We start from the raw sequence: 20171 nt of genomic DNA, 5'->3' as shown, positions 1-20171 counted from the left end.
ATGCGGCGGCACCTTGCAACCAATTCCGATCAACTTAGACAGAATTTTACCAAGGTTCACAAAAATGCAGTACAGATGCACACCATTCACGAGGCGGACTCAGACTAAACATTGTACGAAGAAAGGGGAGGGTGGGGGGGAGGTGTTCAGGAACGCGGCCAAAAAAAAAGGTGTCGGCTACAAAGCGATAGTTCTGTAGGCACCTAGGGCGACCCCCTCCCCTCTCCCGTTTGGACCCTCAACTGCGTGGTCTTATTTATGTTAGACTTACGTCTTTCTTGCATCCAGATTACATCATTAGGTTGCTTATTCCCTCCAGAATTTTCCATCGTGTGCTGAAATGTATATCTTTCTCGCCTTGCGTCGATTTGCTCCGATTTGAGTTGAATCAAAGATGGAAAAAGCGCGCGCGCGCGTGGGTGTGTATGCGTGCGTGTCCACGCGCGCGTACCTGGAAACTGAAGGAGCAGCTGCTATTTTCACACCATCTATTGTCAGGCAACTATAGCCTCGTTTACATGAACCCGACTTCGGCGGGTCGAGCCAGGAGATCGAGTTGAGAAAGGTCAGCCCAACTTGACGACTGCGTGTTTACATGAACTCGATTTTAGCGAGTCGAGACCGGTTCAACAGCAGCGGCACCAAGCGTCGAGCAGTGCAGCGGGACAGGGCAGTGGCAGCCTGGAAGATTGCGGCATGCACGGCTGCCTCGAAGGCACTACGGCGCAAGCGAATAACAGGTTCGCATTTATCACCTCCCCTTCCACTAACCCGACTCCGACTCCATCCGGTTTACATGCTATCTGCTGTTGGCGTCGAGTGAGTCAACCCACCCCCTGCAGCGGAGTTGACTGGACTCGCTCCCTCGACTCCCGGACCCGACTTTTAGGTGTTTACATGAACCTAGTAACCGGTTTTCAGCTCAGATCCTCAACTCAACCCGTCGTGTAAACACCGCTTATAACATGCTTGTAATCATTTTCCGAGAATTCCTTTTCCTGCGGCGCTAGTCTACCCCACCTGCAGGAGGGGCGCGCACCTTTTGGCTCAGCTGGAAAGAGAAGGAGGCGGTCCTTTGTGCCAGTTCCGAAAGAGGGAACTTCTGGCACATACAACTCAGGGGAGCCCCCCAGCGAGTCACGTCGATTTCTGTGGCTGTGCATGCAGCCAAGTCTGCGAAAGAGAGGGAAGGAGACGGCGTTTTGTCCCCGTGTCGCCGAGAGTGGAATGTCCTTTGTTCGGGATAAGGCTGCGTATAGCCTTAGCTGCATAGCCAGTAGTAGTTTATTAAAATAATAACACAAAAAGAAAGGAAAAGATTTTGCTGCCCCCGCATCTGCCATCGTCTCTAGGAGCACCTGAGCAGGGGCACCAGTAAGGAAATGGATAACGAGCTGACAGGTAGGAGAGAAATAAAAGTGTGAAAAGACAGGGAAAAAGCAGAAGGTAGGTGTGGTAGGAAGCAGTAGGTGTGGCGCCCCCGTCTATTGTCTCAGCTGCACTGGCCACTACATGGGGGAGGGAGCTGGGGCGCCTCTTTCGCATATGTCCGCGCGAGAGCGTTTTTTTGCGCAAAAGCGCTGAGTGCTCTCGGTGGGTCATGTTCGGCATCAGACGGTCGTGGCGGCCTCAGTCTCCACCGGTGCTGTCACAGCGCACCGATGGAGCGATGGAGACCGAACAGAAAACTGTTCGGTCGACGCGCTTGGCTGGGCGGTCTCCTTTGATGGGCATGTGCTGCTTCGTTCTTGAGTTGTACCCGACTTATATGCCACATGGATTCATTTCAGCAGTGGAACATGGCGCTCTCTGAACCACGGCATTCGTTTGAAAAAAGTGCGAGTCCAGTTCAGGAAAATGCACCTTCTCGATGGTTAGTGCTGAAATAGTGCAGCTGCAGCTGCCATGGAAGCAGATGATGGTTTGCTGGTTGTGATAAACGGCGGAGACTCAAGCAATTTTCACTCGACGACAAGCTAGAAAGCTGCTCGAGTTCTCCAAAGAAACGGATCGAGGCTGGTTCATGGCAACATGTTATTGTGATGTGCTGTTTGAACATTTCTTCATGAGATACGAGATGTTGGCAGCCGCTGATGTAGGCTGTAAACAGCTGGCTGCAATTCACTGGCATCTCAAAGGCTAGCGACGACCAGGCTTGCACTCGACCATCCGTTTTGGAAGCAGACAGTGCCAAACTGCGCACAAAGTGCCGGAACTAGCGGTACACACCCGCCGCACCGCCGCTGCCGCAGAACTTTGCCGAACTGGTGCAGTGAGTGCAGGCGAATCGAGCGCTCGCCAACTTCCCCTCCACAGCGCTAGCCGGAACAACTAACAACCGGCAGCACGAAGCGAAAGCCTGTCTCTTTCCCTTTCCTGTCGCTTTAGCAATGCCAAAGCTGCCCTCGAAAAATGATACGACGCCCTGAATGCGTTTCGTAGCGTCAGGTGAAAAAAATTGGCAGTGGCTTAGCTCTGCTATGCCTGGATATACGTAGCGTAAAGCGCTCCGGTGTTTCGGCCGCACGTTTCGCCTTGGCTCCATTGCTCCTACGCTGCTCGACGGCGAATTGCCAGGCGACGACCTCGGGATCGGAAGAATTTAAATTTTCCAGTCTGCTGCGCCGTTTGGCAGCGGCTCGACTCTCGTTAGCTTACCAGAGCTTACATGTCGAGCGCGACCGTCATTTCTCCGCGCACCCTCCTCGCGCATGCGCAGTAGCGCGCGGCGCAACTGTCGTAAACACGGCTCCGGCCAGCGCCTCCTAGAGGAGGCGCTGCTCCGGCTAAAGGTCACGCGTCGGAAAGGAGCGCACGCCGGCGGCGCCGGCAGCGAGGAGCTCGCACCGGCTGTAGCGAGGAGGCGATGCACCTGCACCTCTCGTGACGTCACGCGGTTTTCGCGCATGCGCAGAACGGACGGCGCGCACACACACACGCAAAACTCGGCTCTGACCCGCGTAGTGTGGCTTTATGCTACAAAACAATCCAGCAAAGCAATATGGCGGAAATCTGCTTGGAAGTTCGACACACACTACAGAGGGCAAAATGGAGGGAAACGTGGAAACATCGTAGAGATATTGTTCCCTCTCGTGAACACCTCCTGATTTTAAATGTTTAGCAGCGCCACACTCATTATTTTTTTGAACTGTGATTATTTAGTACACGTGCGTTGGTGTAGATGGCGCTACTTACTACATTTGTCTACATTTATCGCATGTCCCTGCGTTATTGCTATTATTGTTTGCATTTTGTGGACTTTGTTGTTGGTAATCGTTACAAGTTGATTAAAAGAATGAGAGACCGACATTTTCAGAGTATATTTGGCAGAAAAAAAGAAGCCGCGGAACGTTTCAAGAGCTTGTGCCCTTCATAAGGAGAGCAAAAAAGGTAGCTAAAATCAAGTAGACATTGCACATTCCCCAAAAGCCGTAGAGTAAAGGTGATGCTTAGCCGCATAGAGCGAAGTATTAAGTTTCTTCACGCAAAATCTCAGAACTGCCACATGCTGGTTACCTGAACAGTATTGCATTCCGTTTTTAACTATTTCGAAAAAATGCCAACTTTGATCAGGAATAACTTTTAAACTAAACTAGGCAGATGGATGAAATTTTCAGAATGGAAGAGCGATTAGACGATCTCAAACTGTACAAAAAGTCGCCGCAGTGCAATGCATATCCCAAAAGTTATTGCAGATTATATTGTTCTGTTTTCTATGCTTTTCAAACATTCGTGGCTAATAAACTAACCTATACACGTACTTCTAAATGCTTAAAAACGTTCACTAGCATCAGATCTCAAAGTATCTCGAAAGATTTCTTTCTAGGTGCAAGAGGTTTTTCACAATTTTGCATTTCCTGAGACAAGTTGAGCTCAACTGCCAGTTTTCACCTTTGCGTTTTCTTTTACAGTTGAAACAAATTTGCAGCTATCGTTAAACCAAAAGCATCTTTTGAAAGCAGAGAAAACTAGCTTTTCGGAGATATCTGAACCATATTTATGAAGCGAACGAGCGAGGTACAGTCGACGTACAAACATCACCAAAAATAGTTCCCGCTCACCGTCAGAGTGGGACCTCCACCTTAAGACGAACTTTCATAGCAACTGCGAACCCCAGCAACCCCATGCAACGATATTCGCGGAGTGTCTGTGCAACACTCAGGGTGCGCACAGGTCCTTGAAACCCTTGAAAACCCTTGAATTTCAAAATTGCGTTTTCAAGGCCCTTGAAAGTGCTTAATTTTTTTTTAACCCTTGAAAGTCCTTGAAATTTCCTGTGCGAGATGGAAATCGCGATATACACAAAGAAAAATCGGTGCGAAACTCGTGCATAAAGTGGGAAAATGATTATTTTCTCAGCGCATAGTTTTCTACTGACCGTTACACGAAATTTCTTGAAATTTTAACAAGTTTGGTGGAGCCCGTTAGACAGCTGGCCACATTGAGGTAGCGTGATCGCCCGTTCAAAAGTGAACGGCCGTATCGCCATCGACATCACCGGCCTTTGGTTCGGCGTCTCGTGGTTTTGCGTTGCACGTGCGTACGCCGATGTTTACTCTGTGCAGCCGTGCGTTCAGACAGTTCTCTGCATGTGACTGCAGCAATCCCGCGATCCGCAGAAATGCCCGGAAAGTGCAAATTTCAGAGCGCGTGGCTCAGTAACAGCGCCTACAAGGATTGGGTGGCACCAGATGCTACAAATCCACATCGAGCAAAATGCAAGCCTTGCGGGAAGTGCTTCGACCTGGTTACTATGGGCGAGTCCGCACTGAAAAGCCACATGAAGAGTGCAAAGCACAGCGCCTGTATGAAGAGAGCAGCGGCAGGTTCGGTGCGCGAGTATTTTTCCGCTAGCGCGAGCGCGCGACCCGTAGATACTCCATCGCAGTCGTCTGACGTCAATATCGCGTGCAAGGTAAACGAGCTGGTGACAGATGCGGATTTTATGGACGCTGAAGTTAGTCACATCCCACTGTTCCTACAGATCGTCATCGGAAGTAGGCGAGTTGTTTAAACGCATGTTTCCTGATAGCGAGATCGCTAAAGGCTTCTCATGTGGCGAGAAGAAATATGCTTACATAACCTGCCACGGCCTCAGACCTTTTTTTCTGTCATCGCTGCAACGAGATATAGAGCAGTGCGAGAACTATGTCATACTTTTTGATGAGTCTGCTAACGAATGCCTTCAAGAGAAGCAAATGGATGTGCACATAAGATTTTGGGACGCGTCCAGAAAGGTGGTAACGAAGTACTACACATCTGTTTTCATGGGGCACGCAACGGCTGAGGATATTAAAGACCAACTTTTGAGTGCACTAGAACCGTTGCCACTGGCGAAGATTCTTCAAATCTCAATGGACGGACCCAACGTGAACCTGAAGTTCTTCAAGATGCTGCAATCTCACCTGCAGGAGAACTTTCAAGTCCACTGTCTTGACTTGGGTACTTGCAGCCTCCGCACTGTGCACAATGCTTACAAGGCAGGCGTCATAGCGAGCAAGTGGGGACTCGACACCCTTTTGTCCAGTCTGAGTGCACTGTTTGAGGATGCCCCTGCAAGGAGGCATGATTTTTCAGCACTCACTGGGAAGGCAGTATTTCCTCTGAAATATGTTGCCCATCGATGGGTTGAGAATGTGGCTGTCATCGAAAGAGCTCTGGAACTCTGGAGTGATGTGAAGAAGTTTGTGGAATCCGCAAGGAAGAAGCAAGTGAGTCTGCCAAAGTGTGTGTCTTTTCAGAACATTGTTGAATTCATTCAGGACACATTAGTAGTGGCAAAGCTGAATTTTGCTCTTAGTGTTGCTGCCACACTGAAGCCATTCCTAATGGAATTCCAAACTGACAAACCGATGTTATTTCTTCTGGCAAGAGACTTGGAGACGATAGTCAGAAAGTTAATGACAAAATTTATCAAGTGTTCTACATTGTCTTCAGCAACGGGGATCACTGGCATGCTGAAAATTGATATAGAGGACCCAAAGAATCATACACCATTGGAAAAAGTGGATGTTGGTCACACAGTCGAACAAATCCTGAAGAAGAGCAATGCAAGTGCAAAGGATATATTTCAGTTGAAGATGGAGTGTAAGCAGTTCCTAGTCGCAGTGACGAAGAAGGTCCTTGAGAAGAGCCCCTTGAGGTTCCCAGTGGTTAGAGGCCTTTCCTCGCTTGACCCTCGACAAATGTGCTGCAGGCCTAATGAGTGCCTGGCAGGCCTCAAGAAAGAGTTGGAAGCACTCATTGCGGCAGGGAGGCTGACAGATCAGCATCGAGACTCTGTACTTGCAGAGTACACGGAGCTGTTGCAAGAAAAACATCAACTGCGACTTTTCGAGAAAGGCACCAGTCTGGACACCTTTTTAGTGAACTTCTGCAGTTCAATGCTTCTTATGCAGAGCTGTGGAAAGTTGTAAAATCTTTGCTTGTGCTAAGCCATGGTCAGGCAACTGTTGAGAGAGGCTTTAGCATAAACCGACAGATCTCTGTAGAGAACTTGAAAGGCCTCTCTTACATCTCGCAACGAATTGTGTGCGATGCAGTGGAAAAAGCAGGTGGTATCTTTAACATTGTCATCACAAAAGATTTGAGGAAGGCGGTATCAGCTGCAAGGCATCATTATAGTGCTTACTTGGAAGCCCAGAAAAGGCTGGAACAAGAACGTGTCAAGCAGTCAAAAAAGCGCTGTGCTGAGGACCAGCTTGACAGCCTCAATAAAAAAAGGAAGATACTGGAAGCACCTATTAGCGATCTGACTGCATCAGCAGACGACTATGCTGAAAAGGCGGAAGCAGCCAATGACCTCACTTACATAATCAAATCAAATTCTATGAGAAAAGCAGCAAAGGCTAAGGCTGAGCAATTGTTAAACCTGAACAAAGAGATTGAGGCAAAGCTTCAGGAGGTCTCTTGAACTTTCCTTGGTGTGTCTTGACAGATATGTTATTTTACATTGAGTGCAATAAAGATATTTATTTTTTGAAAATACTTTTGTGTTTCGAAACTACGAAATACAGCTTCGTAGCAAGTCCTTGAAAACCTCCTAGAAGGGCCTTGAAAGTCCTTGAATATCCTTGAATTTTTTTTCTGTATAGCTTGTACGAACCCTGAACACTGTCGAACAAAGGAAAAGTATATAAAAAGCTTCCCTGCAGTGAGCGCACCCTGACAGGAAGACTTCTGCCCAACTTCACGGCGTTGTGCGGGGAACCTGTCTTGCAAGGCACCTTTGCTGTTGCATGGGTGGGGTGCAGATTCCAGATCTCTGCACCGTGCATGCGTCACCTGCGACACATTGACACCGGCAGACTAAAAGGCGTGTGGGGGCGGAGTAGATCATTGGTTGACTTAGAGCTTAAACAGTTTGGAGCCGTACTTAACTGTAACTGAGGCACATGGAGCACCTGCTCGTAAAGTTGACAACGGCTACACTGCAGAAGGATCGAGATAAGAGAGAGATGCACGTCTGCCCAGGTGGGCGGCACCTTCAGAGCAGTTGGAGCCTCAGAAATTGCCGGGAACAAAAAATAACAAATAGAAGTCTCTCTAAAAGAGAGCGAAAAAGATTGAAAAGAAGAAAATTAGCCCAGTGCGATTTTTAAGAAGGATAACGTGTTCCATGCCCTCAGTGTTTAGCCTACCTCATGCGTAATGCCATTTATGTTCCGTGTGCAATTATCCTCCCACCGCAGGGTCGTTGTATTTATTTTTTACTGCGCTAGCACAAAGAACCGCACTCACCGATTTCACCACTGTCTGTCTGGCGACGTGGATTGCTCAGGGAGAGCAAGCTGGGTCACACAAGCCTCGCAAGTGGCAGCAGCTGCCATCACAGAGCCGTGGCGCATTGCGTAACCGCTGCACCACTGTGCCAGCAGTGGTATGAGGTCTCCCAGCGGTCAAAAGTGTAAAGTAGAATGACCAGTTCCGCATAAATGGGCATTAACCTATTAAAGCCATCGGGTGATACAGTTAACCCATTAGGGACCAAGGAAAATCTAAAGGTGGGATTTTCTTCATTTTTAGCACATAATGCTCGTTTATAAAGAAAAGCAGATTACGGAAATTTCGTCAGGATTCCTTCATTCGTTCCGAAGTTGCACAGGTGTACTTTTTATAGTACGCAGGGTCCTCCCCATAGCGCAAGTGGCTACTTCGCTCCACTCCTACTTGGTGGCATTATTTTTGCAAATGTGTCCGTTATATTTACGCAGGGTGATATAACACTTCTTGCAGGCCTTCATGAATCTTTTCTGGCTATACTGGCACTGCACTTATTCTAATTTGCGCGGGAAGTTTTCTCCTTCTCAAAGAAGCGTCAGACACAATTGAGCCAGAGTGTCTGTGAACCGCTGGTTGCTGCATGTCAAGACGTAGGTAATGACGACTAATGTTCTTACAAAAGCAAAAATTTTCAGCAAGTTCGTCTCTTGCAATTAGGCAAATTGTTCAGGCGTTCACAATTGCAAAGTTAAGCTTTCATGCCAACAGCCTGTCCCCCTTTTTGTCCCTGATGCCGATGTAGTAGCAGTTCACCGCTTGATCCGAAAGGCCGACACCTGCTAAACTACTGTTGTAAATTGAAAAGAGGTCTGGTGTACAAAAGGCCCATTTTTCGTGCGCTCTAGGCAACCGCAGCTTTACAAAACATGTAGGCTCCATGTTGTTATAGTTGCAGGCCATAGTGACTACACTGTTGTCCTTAGGCTTCAATAAAGGCACGTAACCTACAGTATTGCAGCAAGAACCAATGTTTCCTTGCTATTTCTTTACGTTTCTTTCTTTAGGCCGATTGGATTCTTCCTAAACCCGTTTTGACGAAAGGCTCCTGTAGCTGAAATTTCCCCCAGGCAGAGCATTACAAGAACATTTAGACTAGTAAAACAAAATGCCAAAAAAGACGAAATAGTCACTAAGCTTAGACCTCAGGCAACGCCCGCGCAATGCGCAGTTCCAATAGTTTCTTTTCCGAACTCAAGGACTTTCCACAGTAGGTGTGAAATGCATAACAATAACTGTCTGCTCTGCAGACCACCACGTTCTGATTACCAAAACTTTGTTATAACCAGTTAAAATCACACCATCATCATATTCCGGATAGCTGGTGACAAGTACAGGAGTATTTGAGGCCTCGCTGAGCAGACAAAGTGTTTTTTTTTTTTTTTTTTCGAAAAACTGCAGGGAACCATAAGCTCTACGACCTGGAATAGATGGGCGCCGTTGTGCACACGGGAAGACCCAGCGTACTATAGAAAGTACAGCAGCACATAATTCATCATAGCACACAAAAAGCCAAAGGTTCGGGACATTGAAAGCATCCATTGTTTACTTTTGTCTTTCGTGCAGCTGTATTCTTGAAACTAGCATAATATGTACATAAACATGGCCGTGAGAAAATTATAACCCAACGCCTAGCGCTACAGTTCGCGGGAAACAAACATCCTGAAGTTTCATCGTAGAAAGCTGACATACTGAGGAAAGGAAGCGTGCATTCTTAGTTAAGGGACGTGGGCCGATCCCCTGGTGACAAAAGCATGACCTACTTGAAAAGAAGAATGAGATCTTTTATGTTGAAATCATAAAAAATTGAACTGTACTTTTAAAAGTACGCTGGGCGCTAATGGGTTAAGGTGGAGCCTCCACTCACCATTTTTATCAGTGTTTGTCTGAAGCCCTGGTTGACCTTGAAAACCGAGCCTCGAACCGAAGTGAAAACCGAAGTGCTCACCTAATTCACATTTGGCCTAACCACGCTAAGTGGTCAGTTATTTTTTTCATGTAACACACATTTCGACATGCATAGCATGCTCACATATCTCCTCTCTCTCTCTCTTTTTTGAGGCGCTTCTGATAAGGTGAACAGAATTTCTGGTCCCTTGATGTTCAAGTCTACTGTATTGTGTTCAGCCAGCTCAGTAACAGGGCATCTCAGCCTTCCTCTTCTCATTCCCTCGCTGTCAGTCTTCTGTGTCATTGTCTCCAATGCCACAGAATTGGGAAACATGCCCTTAAGTAGTGTTGCATTGTCGAGACAAATGAACCCCCGCTAGAAGTCAGAAGAAATGCCCTTACTTGTACATATGTTTTCAAAGTGAGATCCTTGCCAAAACACATCTGTTATTCCATCGTAACAAAGTGCCCCTCTAGAATAATATTCAGGAACAAACCACAAGCTACCAGGCCTCTGATTTTAAGGTTCGAAGAGATATGCCAGAATCTTGGCATAGCTGACACATTACCTAAAGGCCGTTGTACGATCGCTTTTAAGCGGATCCGCCAGGCAGGCGGACTGGCGGACCGAACGACCAGACAATAGGCATTCGCCCCGTTCGGCAGGCGGAAGGAAAGTTGGTGAACTTCAACTTTGGGGCGGACGAGCGAACCGCCCGGCGACCGAATTGCAGCGATTGGCTGCTTTTTACGTGACGTAGGCATCCGCTCCTGCCGGGCAAGATGGCCGTCCGTCGACTGAACTGGGGAGCGAGGCATAGGTCAAGGCTGTAGTGGTGGCACCTATGCCGCGAGGCATACTATATTGGCCACATGTTGATATTACGAGTGTTCAGAGCGACTGCGAACTTCTCCGCGTGCAGCAGCGGCGAGCAGCGACAGTTTCCCGAGTTGAAATCGACGCTGATGTAGTTGACAGAGCGCCTCTTCAAACCGACGCAAGACCTACGCGTTGGCTGTGTCACGAAGTGTTTATATGGAGCTGTTTGTGGTTGCTGCAAGGGTTCGTAATTCCTGCGAGGATCATCACGCACAGCGGCGAACAACAGCTGCTCACGGTGAACTTTTGTGCGTGCATGAGCTGCGTAGCACAGTGACTAGTGTCCGCGTAGTGAAAGTGATTGCGATCGAAGCGAGTGCTTTTACGTCAAGGCAGTGAAATGTGCGCCTTCGAGAGCTCACTACGCACGCCGTGCTTTCCGAATGCTGAAATGAGCGTGGCGTTGTGCAGCTAGTCGCATTCGTTGCGATGGTTGCAGTGATCGCGACCGAAGCGTGCACATGACGTTGTTGCTGGCTACGCATTCGTTACCATTTTGTTCGCGATTCGTGTTGGCACTGTGCTTGAGAATTGCCGTGTGTGCGACGTGACGCGACGCGAGCTTGGCTGCATGGCCGTAGGACTGTTTTGCGGCGACAACAGCGATGTCGCCATCCTCTGCGCTTTGGTGCTCCATTCAGTACGTTTTGTGATGATGGGTGCTGGGGTTACGACTCGCCGGAGAAACTGTGTAACCTGTGTTAAAACATCGGTGCAGTGCAAATGTATCTTCGGGAGCGTCATTTCTTTTTATTTCCTGCCGGCTGTGCGCACATTTGCCTGCAATAAACATATCGGCGTGATGAATGGGTGACTGAACACTTCCGCTAGCCATTTCGGTTTAGGTTGTAACAACATGGAAACAAGAATCATTGCCGCTTTTGAATCACGACTGATTGACAGTGTACAAATCTCTAATATGTGCCAACTCATAAGTCTGTTTTTCATGAGCATTTCAATTGATGTAGCGCAGAAAAAAAAAAGTGTGGCAGCAGCTTATGCAATCAAAACTGACCACAGAGCAAGTTGAGCATAACGAGTCTTGATGAAAAAGAAAAAATATTGAGAAAACCTTTGCCATTGCTTTTTTTCTCTTTTTGCATAGCAGTGTTAAGTCAATATTGACAAATGCTTGGCAGTATTCAGTTCAAGTGGGATGTTGGTTTCCACTGCAATCAGAAAAATACAGTGGTCTTGAAGCACCTCATAGGCAATGACAGTGTCTGTTGTTGATTTTGCTCATGGTCCTTTTCGGTCCGGGGATCAGTGGTACGAAACTGGATGTGTTCGCAATGCTATTGTTGCAGAGCTGCTTGCGAAATCGGCCTTATTGGTGTTAAGTGGTTGTTCAGCGGTGCTTCCTGGGTCAGCCGCAGCACTTTGTTTAACAAGCCATTCTCAAAGCTTTGAGAAGATCTCGTCGATGCACTTGCATATGTCTGTCTGCTACCACCTTCATTTGCCTGTGACTGCTTGCTACAGACATGACTACTTGCAGACTGCAAAATAAGCCCTGTGGAGCTGGTAAAGCTACGCTAGGAACAAAGACGATGGTAACAACATCACTGCACAGGGTAGCAATTCTTGCTCTGTCGTCGTCCCTTAGCACAGTTTCGACATGCCAACTTGCCACCGGTGCACCCCACAGTACGCTATGATCAAGTTCTGTGAAATTTACAGAAAGCAACAATGGGAGAGGAAGTAGGTTGTATAGGCATATCTAGTGCATGCTGTACAGATAGCTTCCTGCCTTATTATAGCCTGGCCCCTCTGTTTATAATCCTTCATCACCCAGCACCTATGGCCCTATTTGTGTTATTGGCATGTGCTGCAAATCACCAAACACATTTCATACTCTTGACCCTGCTAGATTGTTTTGGCCCATTAAGTTGTTTGATTCAAATTGGCAAGCTTTTAGAAGACATTTCTGCAATAGCCAACTTTTTCTTGTTCTTCACGACATGCACCGTGACTGCAACATCCCCCTATGATGCTTTTGTTCTTTGCTTTGAAAAAGCATGCATTTCCCCTATTTATGTGAGGCTGGTTTTCTCGTGCTTTAACTTGCATCCAATAGCTCTAAACTGGATCCAAGCTTAAACAGCCAGCCTTCGGCAAATTTCCCTTGCCAATTCTTATGTATCTTGCCTTTTCCTGCAATCTCGGACGTCCGCCAAGGCACTCCTTTGGGCCTCAGCTTTTCATTACTTGCATTATTACCGTCCCTTCAGTGTTTTGTCATATGCCTTCACTGACAGCCATATGGTGTGTGCCATATTGCAATCAATACCAGCATTTCAGTTGTTCAAAACAACAATTAGCATGCCCTGGATTGTCGTGTTTGCTAATGTTACTAAGAATGCAGTAATATTGTTTTTTATTGTCAGCATTACATTTTGCCAACTTATAAGGCCTTCCGATAAAGGTATATTCACTGTATACTGGTTCAAATACCTAATAATCCTCATACACCCACATAGGATATTTACACCATGACGTGTTGTTAGTATCACCGTCTTCCAAGTTACTTGCATTCAATTCCCCTGTGTGTCATCAACTTGGGTATTCTAATGGCACATGGCACAAATCCAACTTAACTAGAATCCTTCAATTAGTTCAGTCCTGAGCCGCTTGTTTTATTTTCTCAGGCCATTTTTGAAGGTCCAGTGTGACAGCACCAAAAGTGCATATTTGAATGTCTTCATCTTATGCAGGTTTTTTTTGCTCCTTACCAACACGTCCCCAACTAATCAGTCCCAACTTGTAGTCTCTCGTGCACTAGGTGCACTAACACTCTTGTGCCTCGTTTAGCTCATATGCCACTGAATTTCAAGATTCGTTTTTGTTCGTGCCACAGAAGGCTGTAACGGTCTTGCATCCCACAAGGCTGTGTATCTTACTGTCCTGCGAAGTGGTTACTACAGAAATCATGCTATAAATTACGAACTCACTGAGCTCCTACCTGGCACACCATTTTAAAGCTCGCTACTAAAGTAACGTCATTTAGGACCATTGAGGTGTGATAAATATGAAAACAAATAGATCTGATATAGTGCTCAGTCACTCGGTCACCTCGGCAAACCAGTACAATGCTCTCTTATGCATAACGTGTTCATTGAGAACTATCGGGGCAGATTTACACAATAGTAGCATTTGGGCTAACTTTGCGCAAGCTAGCGCTAGCTACCTACATTCGCTCACTGCAAAGCTAAACATGCATTAGTGCACCCACCTGTTGTTGACCGGGCTTCTCTTTGTGCTTGTCTGTTCTGCTCAGCTGAGCAACACACTGACTTCATGATGTGGCTCAGTGAGAATTCTACATCTGTATGCTTATGCATGTAACTTGTATATAGTCACATGTACTAAGGATAGTATTAACTGGGCAATTGGTTCAGCTTAAAAGCTCTCATCATCAGATTGCAGCAAAGAGATAGCAATAAAAGACAAAAGTCATCACTGCCTTTCTGTTTTTCTTCGTCATCCTTCGGCCTGACTTCAACTTGGTTTTTTTCCAACTTCCTTATGACTACTGATGGCTCAGTTAATTTGTTTCCTTGCAACCCAGACTGGCAGTGGAATAAGGATATTTTGCTAAGAAATTGGTAATTAGTAACTAGTACGACATCATTCTATATATAACAAGTGGTGCGGATATCGATTAACAAATACAGATTCTCTCTTTTGCTTGCTGCTTTGGGAATCATAGTTGCCCTTAAAATTTCTCATATTATTTTTTACTGGTCAGAAAGGACGTACCTTCAAGATTTGCTGTAGAGCTTTACTGGAGAACTTAAGCATCTATGGCCCACACATACTTCAATGGCTTATTTTTCAATTCATTCTGTCCTGAGACATCATAGCTCTTATTTCTGAAAATTAACTTTTTCGCATTCTGCTTGATATGATTGTGTTTGTTTGAGGTAACTGCAAAATATGAAGCAGTTCCCGTTCCCTTGACTATACAACGCATTCTATCCTAGTCTCCGCCAATATTTGCTATGTAAACTTTCCAAATCGGTTCTTGCATTTCCTTAACCTCTAGGCCAGTGTACTTACTCCCTTATCTAATTATGTATGGATTAATGAGGATGGCACATGTATACTTTTCTGAAATATGAAGCAACCACTTTGTTTTAAATTCATGGGACAGTTATGAATGCTTTGTGGTCGTACGCACAATACGCCACCTTGTTTCTGTGCATGTCAACATTGATTGGCTCTCAACAGAACTTTCCACACTTGTTTACTATGCTGCATACTGGTTTGCACAATGTTCACTGCAATGTCACCTCAGGAAGCACTGGTAAAAGGAAGCGGCCTGCCCACTGTCACTGCAGAACAAAAGCGTGCACTTTAGTACAGTGATGCGCACCATATCCGCTTTGAAGCCACTGAGCGGTATTTCTATTTCGATTTTCGTAATGGTGTGAAAAACATGACGAAAAAAAATCAGAAAAGAAATCAGTATTATTGCGTCGTCATTTTTCTGTGATATTGTAAACACCTGCAGTTAACACTGATCTTCCATATTAGTAAAGGTTGGGAACATTGTAATTTCCTCATGTATAGATGCATTCATATCTGATGGTAACATGCTAAAATATGCTGATTTTTTCATGCATGCATAATACACACATACACATACACCTTTTCTTTAATGAGAGACAGTGGCGTGTTTGATGTCATTTGACCACACATACTATGATGTGGATAGAGTTGAAGTGCGGCGGGAGTGAACAGGGACACAAGAAGAATGATATACAGGTGATGCTGGATTTCCCACAGCTGAAGAACCAAGCTGGGCAGAAATGATCTGGTTTGGTTTGGTTTATGGGGTTTAACGTCCCAAAGCGACTAAGGCTATGAGAGACGCCGTAGTGGAGGGCTCCGGAAATTTCGACCACCTGGGGTTCTTTAACGTGCTATGACAGAGCATTGTTAAAGGCTGTGAACAAGCAGTCCACATCAGCAGCAGCAGATGCCCTCTCTACAGATGCAACAACCAATCTTGTCAAGGTCACCTTGACGTCAGAAGCAGTAGCATGGACTAAGCCTCGGTACTATTCCCTTTTATCTAAGAGCACACAGAGGCATCTGCTCTACGTCACCTCTTGTGTAGGACAGTCCAGCATACACTGTTCGTGATATCGCTTTGGACAGTTGGCAGTATCAGTGAGGTGTTTGTTGCGGGTTGTCTCTTTTTGTTTCATGTTAACTATGCGTATCTATTCCTACAACAAATATTTTTGTTTGCATTGAATTGGCATCTAAGCTCAGTCAACAACCAATGTTCAGTTTTGGTTTTTGGCTGTCAGAACATGTTATCACCGAACACAATAGTCAGATTCAATTTAAGTCTGCAGTGAAGCTCTGCCATCTGGACCGCCACACAGAATTCTTCTGTGCCAAAAAAAGTAATCCGCTGTCAAAACTTTTATTGTATACTACCATAAGAAGCTTATTACAAGAAAAAATGATAACTTCTAGAATTCTGATACCTGGATAGATTAATAAAGTCAAGCATCGAACAACTAATTTTGTTTACTGTTATTGGTTAGTGGAGTAATACAGGATGCCTCGGGCCATGACCGAGTGCTAACAACTGCTGTTTCTTTTAAGTTTTATCCTACTATACATGAGGTACGCGGTATGTGAACCAGAATCATAAAATTTCAGTCACAGCAATTTCATCTTGCTCAGATGTTTGATGTGTGTTCCACAAGGTCACCATCCTCAAATCCAGCAAACCATTGTCATGAAATGCACCATTATTTTTTTACTTGCAGTTATGTTGTAGGTAGGTAGCCAACGTCTGTGTTAAGGTACTCCACTCAGGATGTCGGTTTGCTTCTGCAAACAATGGAAACTCACTAAAAGCATGTGTTTGATTTCACAGACGGTTACCAGTTGAAAATAATAACAGTCATATTCACCCGACATCACTGCTATCATTCAGCAGCACAGAGAACCCTATGCAACAATTTTGTGGCAACAAACGACAGAGTGCAGGAACCACTGTGTATACGCATGTATGGAGTGCATGCTGCACATACTGTTTCTTACTTCAGAATGCTGGCCTTTGCCAGTTACCACCCAGCAGCTATTGCCCCATTTCCATCACTATGCAAGATCAATGCTCAAATGCATGTGCGGTAATTAGTATCCAACTGTACAGCACTGCATACAAGAATTCCCAGTAAGTGTCAGCAGTTCACCCATGATGGCTATCATTAATCCTGCTTTTCAATTATAACCTCAGGAATGCCTTCAGGTACTTTCCCTGGGCCTTTTTCACACCTCTGTCCCATTATGGGGACAGTGCTTCTAATTAGCCCCCTCAGTTCATCCATCAATAACTGATCCCTCTTGAGGCTGTTCACTGGTACATGTTCCTCCATAATGTCATTTTCCACCTGTCTTAGTTGTTTTTTGGGCTTCTCCCAATAAATGCAGACTTCATTATCTCTTTTGTCAGTTAAATTGTTATCCTTTGTCATTGTATGACCGTCGCAGCATTCCTTTCTGAAAATTTGACATCCTTCATTTTAAATACCCCTAGCATGCGGTCTTGACATTGCGCGCATCCATCCCGGCATCCGTGGGATTGGTACGCGTTACAGATTCCGCAAATATGTGCTTCCGAATTCGCTCATGCGGATATGTACAGGTCACAGCCTGCCTTAATTTCGAGTGCTACCATACTGTACATGCGCCCGTTTCTTCGCCCTCCATCACGTGCCCCAGTAGTACGGAAACTCTTTCGCAGCGGCTCAATGCGCGGGCACAGCGGGGAATCAAGGCATCAACCCACGAAACGATTCACTTTGAAACCGGTTCGCATCTCCGTGGTTCGCCGCGTGGCGTCACCTTTGCGTGTGCAAAGTTCTTCGTCCTGTTGCCGGCTGAACTTCGGCACGCCATGGCTATGCCGAAGTTCAGCCTAGGTGCCGGTCGCCGAGGAGCAAAAAAAGACCACGTTTTCGCGCCGTCTAGGTTGCCAACAGGAGCATGCTATTGGACAGACGGCAATCCCGGGCGCGCCAATCGGAACGCTTTAAACCATCCGCCTCGTCCGCCAGCTCCAAAATGATCGTACAACACCCATTTCCGCCCCACGCCCGAGCGAAGGCCGAAAGCGAGCGGTTCGCTCGCTGGCGGATCCGCCCAAAAACGATCGTACAACGGCCTTAACATGGCTGAAAGACAGGACCCACTTGTCCCATGGAATAATTTTCACACCGACTGTGATCTCACGCTTACACAGTGATCTCATGTGTTGTGAGGGAGTAAACTCCCTCACAACACATCATCCAAGAATTCCTCGCACTCGAGGAAAGGTACAGTGGCCTTGAAGCCTTTTATACTGACGGTTCAAAAACAGCCGATTGTGTTGGAAGTGCCGTAGTACAAGGAAGATGGGAAAAAATAATAAGACTTCCGCAGTATGCATCCATCTTCACTGCTGAATGTTATGCCATCGGGGTTGTGGTAGAGAAAATAGTTAACGAGAACATAAGCAACAGCGTTATTTTCACAGACTCGCTCAGTGTACTCACAGCGCTTCACATCAGAAAGCAGTCACGCCACTACTCGGCGACATCATACATAACATAATAACAGCCACTGCCCACGGACCAAACGTCCAATTCTGCTGGGTCCCTAGTCACGTCGGAATAAAAGGGAATGAAGGAGCAGACGTATGCGCAGTTCAAGCCCGGAACAAACAAATTGAGAAAGTAAATTTACCTTTTAAAGATTACATGAAATTAGTACATTCTAAACTAAGGGATAAATGGCAGGCAACATGGAATAATACAATAAATAATAAACCCCACTTGGTTAAGCCTGTGTTGGGCGAATGGAAAACATGTACTCACCAGGAACGCATTAAGGAAGTCATTTTATGCCGTCTTTGCATAGGACACACACACCTCACACACAACTTCATACTAACAAAACAAGACAAACCTATATGTGACGCATGCGGAGACGACCTCACTGTAAACCATTTGCTATACTCATGTCGAAAGCTCGAAACACTGAGGAAAAAACATTTCATATGGTTTTACAGTGAACAAATTGCTTTTCATCCGTCATTGGTTTTGGGAGAGAATGCACTTGTCCTGCACATTTCACATTTTGAAAGAAGCAAATATTCTAAACAAACTATAGGTTACAACAACTTTAACACATAAATTCTAGAAACATGCATATAACCCCGTGTGTGGTGCATGATAGCCTCAGTTGCTTATGCGCCATAAAACCCAACACAACACACAAAGTCCTACAAACTGGCTCGCATGGAAAAAAGAACCTTGAGGCCTCAACATGCTATGCCATATCGGTGGAGACATACAGGTATACCCAGTTCTAGTGATAAGGTCCCGGCAGAGGTGGTGGTATGTGGGTCTTAGCCACATGAGCAGTAGCACGGCGCTAGACCCATTGATCCCTCGTAGCAGCAACTAATGTCTGCAGCTGGCAGGTCATAACGTTCCGTTGACGGGGGTGTGCAGTGGGTGGGAAGGACTGGAGTGAAAGCCAGTGACATCCATGCCTGGTCAGTGGGCCTCGGGACACTGCAAAGCCTGCTTGCTGCCTTGCAACACCACTGATGTCTGGAACAGTTTGCCCAAGGCTTTGTCTTTCTCTTCTGACCATGATCCACGAGTCCTGTTATAATTATTATTCTTCGCCGTCTCTTTTGTCTTCTTCCTTCTTCTATAAACCTTCTTCTCTTCTTTATCATCTTCGTTCTCTCTCTCCCTACTTTATCCACCTTAATTCATGACACACCTCCACTGGGTCCTAAGAACTTGACTGAAATGAAGTGTCGGGGATGGGATTTATTACTAAGATTTTATCCTACAGCCTGTGCATTATCCTATTTTGATACATGCAGTGGGCTGATTTTTCTCTTTTAAAAGGGACTTTAATTGATAACGCATTTCTTTTTGCTTCTAGTTCACTACCATTGGTTGCAACAGGGTGGTAAAGCCCAAGCAGCAGGCCACGCTGTCTTACAGCTTCTTCACCGGTGAGAGCTTCAGTGCTAGGCCCTTTGGTTTGGCTGTGGATCTTCGGTACAGAGGAGCTGTAAGTATCGCATCTTGCTGCATTATCTTTTCGCTGGTGAAGGTAATGCCTGATTAGTCAAAGATAAAATACAGTAGATACATACACAGAAGCACCTCATTGGTACTTCTTTTTTTTTTTTTAATGCAGGAAAAACTTGTTTTCTGGGAGAACGTATAATTCAAAGTGCCGAAGATTTTGAAAAATGTAACTGCTGAGGTACAGGAGCATTTATTTACAATTTCACTTCATAAGAATGTCAATTGTGTCGATTAGCATTTCTTAGCACAAGGTCTGAAAAGACACTTTTCTAGTGTTAACGCAGTTCAGCCCATATTTACGTTGTCCTTAGGACGGGAGAAACTTTGCAACGCATCCGGTCCGTTGACAGCGGTGGTGTAAGTAACCGGGATATCTTCCTCGTTGCTTTCATACACGTCAGTTCGTTGCACCAATGCACTGCAGGGAAGCTGCTGTGGTGACTGGATGTTGCAGTGTCCCTTCATGCTGCGTTCCTCAGACTGGGGCTGCTTGGGTGTAAGCG

General features: G+C 45.9%; 1 protein-coding gene and 1 pseudogene across 1 annotated transcript in view; both read left to right on the top strand.

The window, feature by feature from the left end:
- LOC149354161 (translocon-associated protein subunit alpha-like) overlaps nt 1–20171 on the top strand; it is a gene marked incomplete at its 5' end in the record, with an annotated part of 65037 nt that overhangs the window by 36623 nt on the left and 8243 nt on the right. The window contains one exon of the mRNA XM_089575943.1: nt 19517–19648. Within this exon, the coding sequence (XP_089432069.1) occupies nt 19517–19648 (132 nt within the window). The remainder of the gene's footprint in view (nt 1–19516; nt 19649–20171) is intronic.
- LOC149354162 (uncharacterized) lies at nt 1397–9990 on the top strand (annotated as a pseudogene).

This window comes from Amblyomma mixtum, chromosome 3 (genome assembly GCF_055824585.1).
Source record: "Amblyomma mixtum isolate Tamu chromosome 3, ASM5582458v1, whole genome shotgun sequence".
In the NCBI taxonomy this organism is placed as follows: domain Eukaryota; kingdom Metazoa; phylum Arthropoda; class Arachnida; order Ixodida; family Ixodidae; genus Amblyomma; species Amblyomma mixtum.
Note: the sequence above shows the minus strand (reverse complement) of the source record. Positions and strands in the feature narration are given on the sequence as shown.